The sequence below is a fragment of the Lolium perenne genome, chromosome 4 (assembly GCF_019359855.2).
Source record: "Lolium perenne isolate Kyuss_39 chromosome 4, Kyuss_2.0, whole genome shotgun sequence".
In the NCBI taxonomy this organism is placed as follows: Eukaryota; Viridiplantae; Streptophyta; class Magnoliopsida; order Poales; family Poaceae; genus Lolium; species Lolium perenne.
The window spans coordinates 342,570,435-342,583,198 of NC_067247.2; the positions used below are offsets into that span (position 1 = coordinate 342,570,435).

Below are 12,764 nucleotides of genomic sequence, written 5' to 3' on the forward strand. Positions count from 1 at the left end.
AATGGTGTTTCTTCGATCAAATCCATGTACACTGGTCATACGGTTTTCTTGCGCAAATATCTTTGAAAAATAAAGGTGCAGCTGAAGATCAAGATTTTCATGTGGTTTCTTTATAAAAAAGTAATTCTCACAAAAGATAATCTTGCAAAAAGAAATTGGAATGGGTGTAAGAATTATGTTTTCTGTGACTCTAATGAAACGATAAACCACTTATTTTTCGATTGTCCCTTCGCAAAGCTAATTTGGAGAACCGTCCAGAATACTTTTAATATCCCTCCACTGGCCAATGTTACAAATATGTTTGGAAATTGGCTAAATGGTGTTGATAAAATATCTGAAGGATAAATTCGAACCGGTATTTGTGCTTTGATATGGGCTATATGGAATTGTCGCAATGATATTGCTTTTAACAAAAACTCAAATGCTAAATTTTTACAGGTTATCCGTATGGTTACGCACTGGATCCACGAATGGTCATACCTACTACCGGAGGTTATGCACTGGATTCACGAATGGTCATACCTACTACCGGAGGCTCGGCGTGCGCATATGAATTCTGGATCCAACCATCTGGAGACGGTTGCTCGGGATATCTACAACCAAGACGGGTGGCTGGCAGCCTATTAAAAGATTGCAACTAGCATAATTGTTCTTTTCTTTTTATTTTTTGCCGGTTAACTTTTATGTACACCTTATGTGACACATGAGTTCTATAACTTCTTAATTGTAAACTATGCAATAAAACAGCTGTGTGCACAAACTGATGCAGGCTGGAGCGATGCTCCCATTTTTTTTAAAAAAAGGGAGGAGATCCAGCAAATCTATCGACGCTCCCGCCTCGAGGAGGAATGGAGGATGAGAAGGAGGAGTGCATAGGAGGAGCCAAGTACGTAGTTAGGTTTCTGCTCTCTTCGGCGTGCACATGCGCCCCAGGGGACGGCTTGCCCAATCCCGGACGTATCAGTTTAGCTGATTTGATTTGTCAAAGTACTCTGCTACCACTAGAGGCCTATAGTTCGCAAATGGAATTTCAACAAGCTACTCTACTAGGGTACTATCCTTGACCACTTGTTCGATCAAAAAGCATTGTTAGATTAGAGAGGTGGAAGCCGGATAGCCGGCCGTAGCTCGTGTTTCGCGGAGATTAGGTTCGGTGGTCACCATGGTTGTTGATTGATTATGATTAATCAATTCGTTAGTTACTTTGTTGGGATTCCACAAGTTGGAGATGGGGAAACAAGAAGGGGAGGTGTGTCAGATAAGGATGTCAGTGCCCATTTGTGTGGATTAAGGCCAAAGCAAAAGGCAGGCCAAGAAGACCAATGAAGTATTTAAATCAAATCGATTAATTAACTGCATGATAGTGTGATTTGTGTGGTGTGCGTACGTGATGCCAAAGGGGCGCCAAAGTGTTAGGGCTTAGATAGGCATGTGACAAGGAATCAGTGGAGGTATTGATTTAGCATCTAATTCCAACCTTTCAAGGAATTATGTTATTTTCATGCATACGCGCGCTGTCCAACTCTTCAAAATTTTGGTAAATATCATGTGAAGACTTCGCAGTGACATAAATGTGAAAAAAGGCTATATGTAGAGGTCGATTGGGGGACAAGAGGACATACCGGATGCACCCACGTTTTGGTGCAACATGTGCACCAAAGACTAAAATTACACTCTAAGTGTCATTGAAAAACTCAAATAATTTAGCATCTAAGTACAATGTTTGTTTCCATGTCACAAATTAGAGACTCAAATTCAACCTACACAAAATAGTAGTATTTTGAAAAATAATAAACAGTTTGGCCCTTAACACAGTCGATGCCGAATTTCTTGCTTACCTTGCTAAAGTTATTATTTGCATTTGTGTTTTGGTGACATGATGGATATATCCTAGTTATGATTAGTCGAAACTTGTAGAATGTGTTGTTGAATTTCAATGGGTGGTGCACCTGTTGCACCTGATATTTTCTTGGGAGGGCAGAACTGAAAAGTCAAATTAAAGATGGTAAATGTGGAAGTTGCGGTGCTAGGACCATGTTGTCAAACTATCACAATATTTCAACATCTAGAAATTATGTGTATACAACTCAGAAAGTAAAGTAGGTTTTTTCAAACATATGATATACTAACTTGATCACAACTTTGGATGTAGTAGCCCGAAAAACTAACCGTGCAACTTACGGTGCCCAGCTCCCCAACGTAAACAAATTAAGCCATATGAGCGATGATCCTTATCTGATCATGGGTGACCTGATGGCCTCAGCCGCGATGGCCAAAGCGTACACATGTGCACGCCATGCTCTTATTAATTTTCAGCTGATTGTGGAGGTAAAGAGGGTGGTCTAGATTTGGACCTACGACGGGCTCAATTAATCTTCATCTGTCCCTTCGTGCGTGCATGTCCATCGTCCTACCTAGGGCCTAGTCCTACCGGATTGTAAAGAGAACATGCTGATTCTTCGCTCTCGTAAAGTTTTAAGCTGATCTGGCTGGTGTGGGATGCTCCATCGTGCTTCTCGCGAGATGGAGTAGAGTAGTGTTTTCTGCATTGTTATATGATTTTTTTTTATATACCACTACTGCTAATACTACTAATGCTAAATCAACAATAAGATGGAGTAGTAGGAAATAAGCAAATTAAATGTGTCTGTTCACTTGTATCACTGTATGCCAATTTTGCAAATTAGAAGCAACTACGTACTACGTAGCATGCAGCTTGTAAATAAGTAACTTTCTCTTAGGAAAACGAGACTAGCGATAAAAAAAAAAATGGCACTGAACTTCACTACATTTGAAAAAGAAAAGGTGCGTATAAGCATGCTCGCGTGGACTAGGACAGCAAAAGTGCCCCAACGTCAAGGCAATGATCAACCGGTACCGCGGTACGTTGGACAGCTGACCAATCGAAGGCAAAGCGAAAGTGTGGTGCTCCTATTCGCCGGAGCCAGGCCCTGGCCGGAGCTAGCTAGCTAGTTGGTCACACGCCCATGGTGTCGCCACATACTAGCCATGCCATGTCTTCAAAGCAACCATCCCATCTCCTGTGGAAGGCGATCGATGAGAGAGTACGAGTGATGGGTCGATAAAAAAAACCTTGAACAGCAGGTGCACAATTGGGTGCCGGACCGGACTGCACCTGCCTGGGGCGCCGTACGTACGACTGTGCAACTGCCACTGCTGGCCGGCCGGCCACTTTCTCTATCCAAACAGGACGCCCTCGCGCGGCCCTGTGCGATCGATATGCGTCCAGGGTGCAGCGCCGGGGCACGGGCAAGCGGCAAGCGGCAGATGCAATGCACAGGTGTTGAATCGATCTGATCCATCGGCTTTTAGCTGGGACCGGCCGTGGCCGGGGCACGCAAAAGATGTCCTGTGCGGCCGTGCGCGCTCCGTGCTCTGCCGATGCCGATGCCGATGCCACTGACATGCATGATGGATCGGAGCGCGGCCGCTTTCGCATAAAAGGCAGGGATGGATGGCGCTGGGTTGGCTCGGCTGGCCCCTCCGTGTGGGAGGCGGCTGGACATGACGCGTGGTGGCACAGCGAGCTACCGCTCGCACGGCCCCGGGCAACGGCGTCCCATGTGTCCGAGTCCAGAGTCCAGACCCACTTTTAGGTCGCCTTGCGCGCCTTTCTTATCTACACTCATTTGTTCTTCATTCGATTCTAGCTAGCTGCCCTGCCGTGCTCCCACTCATCCTGTCTATTGGTTAGTGAGGCTGCTGTCGTGCGTCGTCAATCTCGATCGTCAGTCGTCTTCAGTTCTCGTGCGTGCCAGAGCCCAGTGCTACGCAGTACTTGGCCTCAATGTTATCGGATTGTTCCTGGGGGGAACTTTCAGCGCCGTCGACGAATCTTGCTGTGTGCATCGACAGGTTCGTCTAGACCTGCAGGGTCGCTTTGTACGCGCATTTTGAGAACCCGCGTAATGCGAAACATGATTGAACTTGCTCTACCACTAAGTTACATAGTTACCCGATCAATAAGTTATACAAATTTCATGAGAAAGAAGTTTCCTTTAGACTGTTCATCTAAAACTTGTCGTTTTTACTAAACTACATACTTACAAATTTTACAAATTTGGGTATGAAAAATGGCACGAGACACGTGCATACGTTGCATCCTCTACATGTAAAAGTTGCATTTATAATTTTTTAGATTCGAAAATACGGATTTTCGGCCCGTACAGTAAAAGGGTTCAGCTCGACTCGAGTGTCACTGTGTATTTCTAGGATCTCTTTAAAGATATCAATCTTCTTCTATACGCGAACCAGTACAATGCAATCGAGGCTATTAGGAGGCGGTGGTTATAAAACCTACCTAGGGTTCTGTTTTCCTAGCTAGCAACATCACTGGTACATTCCCTCTTCGGTAACATTAGGGCTTTGGGGGTGCGACGAACCATGGTCCCTAGCTGGTGGGGACTTTTCGTTCTTTTTAGATTATTTTTAGTTTGTTTTTGGGATGGTGAGGCGACAACTACATCATGAAATCAGGATAAGGTCCTCCTGGCTCTGTTCTCGCTCCGGTAACGCGTCTATCGCTAGCGGAAGGAGCGTGGAGTCATGTGTCCGGCGAATCTCTTGGGATCCAGTCGGTTTTCATGTTCGTTCGTGTTGTTTCATGTTAGTCTTTTCGATTTACGGTTGTCATAATTGGTGATGGTTGCTGCGTTGGTTTGCTGTTCTTTAGGTCCTCAGCACAACAATTTCCTGCATGTCTACTATAACAAGGTCGAAGACGACAAACTTTGCCTGGCTTCAGCGATGGAGGCGCGAGAAGGACGGTGTATCTTCGTCTCGTGCTAGTGTCTCTAGTCGTCGCTAGTTGGTTCGAGTATATATTTATAATTTTTACTACTTTTAAGGCTATTTGTACTATTATTGACAATTTTTAAAAGATCGGTGAAGTTTTTGGAAAAAAAAAAAATCCTTCTTACGAGTGGTTTCTTTGGGCTCCTGTTTCTACGATTGATGGATTCGACAAAAGTGCCCTACACTAATTGGTGTAACTGCCTAACTCTAGCCTCATCCAAGATCGTATTTTGTATGAACAATTATATAGTGTACATATCACGAGCACAATCTATTGAACTTGACATACTTGGACTAAAATACATATCATTTAATCATACCTCGGACTTTAGACTTGTAGTACCCACGTGTTGGCAAACACATTACCATGCACGCATACATGCATGCATGATGCATGCATCTTTCAGGGTGGGAACTGGGAAGAGACAATCTCCGTCAGATGTGTACTCGCACTAGTAGAAAAAGGGGTCTTTCGTCCAACCCTTTAGTACCGGTTTCCTTACGAACCGGTACTAAAGGGTGCATTAGTACCGGTTGCACTGCACAGACCTTTAATACCGGTTCGTGATAGGAACCGGTACTAAAGGTACCCTTTAGTACCGGTTCGTGTCACGAACCGGTACTAAAGGTTTTTCCTGCTCCCCACGCACCTCCACCCCCCCCCCCTGTGGATCGCCTTTTTTGCTTTGTAAAATACAAATGAAAATGATAGAAAATTCATAAAAATAAAATGTTTTCAGATTCTTGTATGTTATGCAACCTAGTATTGGGGAAAATTAACAAATTTGAATTTTCACTTTTTTTGCAAATTTTTTTGGAAAATGGTAAAACCGCAAGAACTTTTGCGTACGACGTCGAAAAAAAACGTATAATATATCAAAATCATCGTGGGAAAAAGTTACATCCGAATTCACCCGGGTTTACCCGGTTAGCCAAATTTTAGATTCTCAAAATTCCAAATCAAATATGAAAGCAGGAAGATTTTAGGTTTTTTCCAAAACTTTAGAATTTTATATATTTTTTATTTTTTAAAAATTAAAATTAATAATTATAAGATTTTTTGATTCCCAGAATAACTATTACTTTTATCAAATTATAAGATTTTCAAATTTTCAGGTTTAAAGTTTGGCAAAAAAATATTAAAAGTTTAAAAAATATATAAAAATAATACAAATTAAAAAGTTAATTTTATTTATTTATTCAACATTATTATTACATCATTACTTTTGTTTATTAAAGAAATTATTTGCAATACAAATAATAAAGAAGTGTCACATTGACCAACATGTTAATAGGATTGATATGATACTACTATCAACAACATGCGCGCGAAGCACTTGGAAGTGGGACGGAAAGGAACCCGGAAGTTAAGCGTGCTAGTGTTGGAGTAGTGTGAGGATGGGTGACCGACCGGGAAGTTTGACCAAGGGTAAGTAATTGACTAGAGATTAAGTGTAGTTAGAGACTAACGGAAATATTAGAAATTATGAAAAAAAGGGAGTGAAAAATAATTAGAAAAAAAATGGATAAAAAAAATTAAACGAAATAGCTTTTTTGTGAAAAAAAATAAAAAAAAAGATCTCCAGCCCCGCGGGCACCTTTAGTACCGGTTCGTAAGCCTTTAGTGCCGGATCTTTAGTACCGGTTCTAAAACCGGTACTAAAGGCCCTTTCAAACCGGTACAAAAGGGGGGTTTCTCTACTAGTGTCGCCATCCCCTATCTGGTCGTTGTTACGCACGCTGCAAGCCCACACCCTTGGAACCTCCTGTGCGTGGACGCCGGCCGCGAATATATGGGGTCTCCCTCGCGTCCAAATCCGTCACCTCCGCCAGATGAAAGGAATTAGAGCAGCTCTAGATGCTACCTTAAACGCCAACTGTAAACAGAGGAGTTCAGTTCATTTGAATCCCGCATTTTCAGTTCGAGAAACTCGTGGGCAGAGCAGACACCAAATCCTAAACTGAATTTTTTAAAATTTCGTGTTCGTTGTACTACCGAGAAAATTCAGAAAAAGTAAGATCACACACATAGTTCAGATCATAGTTCATACATAGAGCTGATCATAGTCGCATACAGAGCAAAAGAAACTAGCGCCCCTCTACCTACGGCGACTAGCTAACTACGGCAGCGCGTCTACCTACGGCGGCTACCACGCATCTAACTACGGCGGCGACGGCGATGATTCATTCGATGACGATGACGCCCACTGTGTGCTCCTCTGCCTTCTGGCGCTGCTGAAGTTGCTGCACCTCCTCCTCCTCTGCCTTCTGGTGCTCGATGAGACGGACGGCCTCCTCTAGGTCGACGTCGTTGGCGGCGACCTCGCAAAGGTGGGTGCACTCGGAGCGCCGCTTGATCCGCGCGAGGATGCACGCCTCGGCCTCGTCGGAGGCAACGAAGTCGCCATCGAGGTCTTCTTCTTCGGATTCCTCGGAGGTGGACCCCGAGGAGAGGGCGGGTGGCGGAGAGAGAGTACGACGGCGGCGGCGCTGCTGCTCGCCGCACCCGAGGAGGAGGCGCCACCGTAGGAGTACGACGCAAGGGAAGGAGGCACCGGCGCTCCCGAGTTGGTCCAGCGCTGCGCCGCCCGCTTCTTGCTGCCCACCAAGCGGCTTGCTCCGAGCTCGGCGATGGTCTTCAGGCGCTTGCCGCGGGCACCGTAGCGCGGAAGGGAGGGCGGTGGGACGGGGTCCATGTCGACGCGGAGCAATTCACGTCGATGACGGTGTGGATTAGGTGGTGGCGGTGGAGTATTTGGGTGCTGGAGGTTTGTCGGCGGCGACGGATTTGGCGAGGGAGTGCGGCGGAGTAGATAGGGTTTCTGCTCGGGTCGTGCGACCCGAGCAACATATGTACTATCCGTAGCGGGCTTTTCTCGGGCTGCAGGACTACATTTACGCGCCGGCGCCACCATACATGTGTTGCACGAAACGCGAGAGCGGCCCGTATGTCGCCGGAGTATTTTTTAGTTTTGGGACTTTTGATGGTAGCTGCTAGAGCTCTCAGGGCATCTCCAGCGGCGCGACGCAAACGGTTGCTGAGCGACCGTTTTCGTCCGCCGTGACCGGAAATGCGTCTGGGGCCTGTTCCAGCGGGATGACGCAAAATGACCGGGCCGTCCGCGGAGACGCAAACCTGGCCCAAATATGCGCCAGGTTTGCGTCTCCGCGGACGCTCGGCGGTCGCGGAAAATGTCCGCGTTGGGTACATCCGGGCCCGGTCGGCAGTGACTAGGTAAGCAAAAGATTTTTTCATTACTATTGATTGGCCAAAAGGACCATCTTTACGAGAGATGGTTAGTCGAGTTAACCTAAAACTACAACGGCCGTACCTACTCGCCGTCGCGCGGCCTACACCGGCCTTTGTTACTCGCGATCGCGCGCCCTACTACTGGCAGCCGGATGGGCCGGCGCCGTCGTCGAAGCGGGAGCGCTTCTTGCACTCCGTGCGCCGCGCACGCCGGCGAACGGACATCTCGTCCTGCCGCCTGCGGCGTTCGAGGGCCTCGGCCAGGGAGCTGTCCCACAGGGCCATCACCGTCGCAACGGCCACCTTGGTAGCCGCCGCCTCCGCCGTCGCCGGGCCTCCTCCTCCTCTCGCCGCCGCTGGACCGCCGCCGCCCGGGCCTCCTCCTCCGCTGCCGCCTGGACCGCCGCCGCCACCGCGTCCACCTCCGCCTGGATTGCCGCCACGTCGGCGACGAAGCGGGCCCTGCCCCTAGCCGCCACCGCCACAGCTTCGTCCCTGGCGGCGATGGCGACCTCCAGCTCCCGGTTCTCCTGCTCGACCCGCGCGGGAGAAGGGCCCCTACGCTGGAGCGAGTCCAGGTCGGAGCACATTAACCCCCAGCCATGGCCATCGCATAGGCGTGGGCTTCCTCCTCCGCTGCCCAAGCTCGACGGCGCTGGGCGTCCCCAGCCAGGGACTCGAAGGACGCGAGCAGAACCAGCTGGTCACCGGTGCACTCGAAGCGCATGGGCACGGGGACGTCGTCGTCCGCGATGTCGTGGATGACGGCGTCGGCCGGAGGGGCCGCGATGGCCGCCCGCGCCTCCGCGAGCTCGGCCACGGCGTCAGCGAGCTCGGCCATGGCGTTGGCGATCTCCGCCCTGGTCGCCGCGAGGCGCCCTTCCGCGCGCTCTGCCGCCTCCGCGACCTCCGCCTCCGCCTCCGCCACCTCCAGGTCCAGCTGCTGCGCCTCAACGCCGGTGGCAGCTACCTCGTCTTCCTCCTCCTCCGGGTGGAGCTGGCGGCACATGTGAACAACGTGCTCCCAATTCATGTGGTCGGCCATGGATGGATGGTAGCTTGAGGTTTGCCCGTCGCCCCCGCCGGTGTCCACCATATATAGCCACGGCGGGGCGGGAAACGGCGTTGGCGCGCAGGGCGTTTCCCGCGCGCACGAAACGCCGGCGAAACTTGCCAATGTATTGGGCGCGCGCGGGAACGATCGTCGCCGCGCGGGAACAGTTAATCACCGACGGCAGTCCTCGACGGGACGTAAAACACCATTAGTGACCTTGACGCTGTCCCGGGATAAAATATGCGTCCGCACCGCTGGAGCTACCCCCGACGCAAACGGTCGCCCTGGCCCACAACGCGTCCGCGGGCCGACGCAAACGGACATTTCGGACGTCCGAAATGCGTCGGCCCGCTGGAGATGCCCTTATATAGTCACTGCTGACCGAACGATGATGTAAAAGATGCATGTGCAAATTCAACATCTAATTTTAAATTTTCATGAACACGAATTCATGTTCTTATTTATACATAAGGTCTAGGCTGGACCTGCTACTCATGTAATTTATCTAAAAAACAATGCTTTAATCTTAATCATAATTAAAACTCCTAGTACTCATATTTAATGGTTGGGCATCCTTATTTGGTGCATAGGCTAGGAAGTCATGCAATTTATCTTGAAGACTATGCTTTAATCTTATCCAAGATTAAAAATCCTAGTACTCATGCTTAATGGATGTGTGCATTTCTAGTTGGTGAAGAGGCCGGGAAGTCATGCAATCTTTCTTGATGACTATGCTTTAATCTTAACTAAGATTCAAATCCTAGTACTCATGCTTAATAGATGTGTGCATCTTTAGTTGGTGCAGAGGTTCAGATGGGCACATGCGTAATATGGCCTAATTGTAGGTTAGGGATGACTGACATGTGAGTCCACTTGGCAGAGATAGAAATGAGAGGGAGAGAAAATATTGCAGGTAGGTCCTTTGGAGTTCTACAAACAAATCCAAAATATTGAACAAGTGTTACTGACGGTGGTTAGAAAGATCTTCAAACGGCCTAAGTTGCTAAATGTGTTCGTTATGACTATTAGAGTGTGGACTGACAAGGTTTTGAAAGAAGATTGCATTTTCTTCTACACTGTTGGTCGAAAATAATGAAGAAATCAAAGATGGCGGGTTTTTTCTGCGTTTTATTAGATTTGTTGCTAAAATATTGGTATTAAGCCCGAAACATTGCTAATCAATGTGTCTTATATACTGTTCATTTGGTGAGCGTGTTTTACAATTATGGGGGGCTCAAAATTTTTTTTGGAGGTATGCCCCCTCAATTTTTTTCCTATGTCCGCCACTGCCTCCACGCGAACACGTACGAGGCCCCAGTCAAATAATTAAGCCATCGAATTGATCACATGCATTTTTAGCCTCTATCCACACGTACACAGATGCACAGTACAGTATACATTATGCGACCTGCGAATCAAATCGTGTACTTACTAGTACACATGGAAATGAATATCTGGCAGCCGCGCCAAAAAAAAATTGAAGAAAGGTACAGTTCAAGCGTGCATGTAAAAATCTACTCCATAGTTGACGTCAAGCCCGTCATTGGTGACTTGGTGTGGTCTCTCACGGCCGGACCCCGGAAGCCGACACAACCCTTGCGCTCGCGCCATCCCATGACTTGTGCGCCCGAAACTCTCGACTCAACCGGTAGCTGATCGAGCTATTTTATGTCGTTCCGCCCCCTAGCTAGCTAGCTTCTCAGTTCTCACTCACTTTCACGCCTGAAGTTGCGGTACATTCGGGGTGCAATTAACAGTTTAGGGAATGCACAATAAGTCAATAAGGTGTCTTAGGCTGGTGCCAATGCATCACCCACTCTAGCCCGCCACGTCAGCTTTTTTCCTCACTCTCACCCCACTCTCACCCCACGGTGCCAGTGCACGGGCTATAGTGCCAGCTCTCACTTCTCTCTCCTCCACATCAGCTTTTCTCTCTCCTCGACATCAGCATTTCTTTTTCAGATTACAACATTAAAAATAATGCAAGGAAATTATTTTATTGAACTAAAATTGTTACCGATTACATCATAAAAAAATTACATAAAAATTTGAAAAGATTACATAAAAATTTGAAAAAATTACATAATCTAGGCATTAGCCCACACATGCTCAATCAAATCATGCTGGAGTTGTGTATACATCGGTGAGTCCCTCATTTCGTTGTCCATCTGAATCCTGGCTGCTAGGCTTGGTGGTGCATGGTGGTGTATTGCAGAGCCGACATTGGACTCAACTGTCTCATAGTTGTTCTCCAAATTTGTACCACGCTCATCATCGATGATCGTGTTGTGCAGAATGACACATGCACGCATGATCAACCCAAGAGTACGCTTCGAGTAGGAGCGTCCCGGAACTGCTAGAATGTTGAACCTAGCCTTCAGCACTCCAAAGGCACACTCGACATCTTTGCGCCAAGCTAATTGAGCAGCAGTGAACACTCGCTGCTTTTCACTTTGTGGAAGAGTAACACCTTTCATGAACACCGGCCAGGAGGGGTAGATGTCGTCGACAAGGTAGTAACCATAGTTGTACTCGTGTCCATTCACCGTGAAGTTCACTACGGGTGCTTCTCCCCTAAGCACATCAGTGAACAACGGCGACTGGTTGAGTACATTGATGTCGTTGTTGGACCCGGCCACTCCAAAAAAGGCATGCCAGATCCAACGGTCATACGACGCAACAGTTTCTAAGATTATGGTAGGGTGCTTGATGTCTCCCCTTGTGAATTGACCAGCATGAGCCACTGGGCAGTTCCTCCACTGCCAATGCATGCAATCGATGCTCCCTAACATGCCCGGAAAGCCACGCTCCTCGGCTTTCGCTAACAGATGCTGAGTATCCTCGACAGTTGGTCGACGGCAAAACATCTCCCCGTAACAGTCAATGATGCCTTCACAGAATCTATCTAGACAATCTGATGAAGTTTGTCTAGCTAACTTAAGCCACTCATCTATTGTATCTGCAGCGGCTCCATAAGCTAACAGACGCAAAGCCGCAGTACACTTTTGTAGGGGAGAAAAACCCAGCACGGTTGAGAGCATCAACTCTTTGGGTGAAATACGGAGAGTATTCACCCAATCTATCCACAATGCGCAGAAAGAGGATCGTCTCATCCGGTACCTTCGCCGAAAGTAGCTCGGAGGATAATTGCAGTCGTCGGCGAAGTAGTCCTCGAAGAGCCGATCGTGGTCACCCAGACGATCACGCCTGATGAACTCTCGACGGCGTCACGACCGTCTTGGCTCCGGCTCCTCGTTGAGCATCTCCTCCTCATACTCCGCATGGAATGCAGCGATCATATCACCCTCCATTCCGTCGCTCGAACTGCTGCTAGACGTAGACATGGCGTTGAGAGGAGTGGAAATGGAGAGTGGAGAAGATGAAGCGAGGTGTGGAATGAGTGAAACCATATGGGGGGTATTTATAGGGGGTTTTGGCATTTTTTCCGGATTTTTTGAACCAGCAACGGCTACCCCAACGGCTAGCTGACGTGGACGAATCAGATCGCGCCACCTCAGCTAGCCGTTATGCCCGCTCTCTCGCCCGCCCTCTCGCCCCATGCTGCCAGTGCGCCGCCCCGCCTCTCGCCCGCCTATCGCCTCCCTCTCGCCCCCAGCGCGGGCGGTAGCGGGCGCGCCTGGCGCC

At 48.2% G+C, this 12,764-nt stretch overlaps 1 protein-coding gene across 1 annotated transcript; it reads right to left on the minus strand.

Moving 5' to 3' along the window:
- Window positions 1–11,206: 11,206 nt before the first annotated feature.
- Window positions 11,207–11,986, minus strand: LOC127316164 (uncharacterized). The gene has a single exon (XM_051346578.2). It carries the CDS (start codon window positions 11,984–11,986, stop codon window positions 11,207–11,209), a length of 780 nt encoding a protein of 259 aa, XP_051202538.2.
- Window positions 11,987–12,764: the final 778 nt, after the last annotated feature.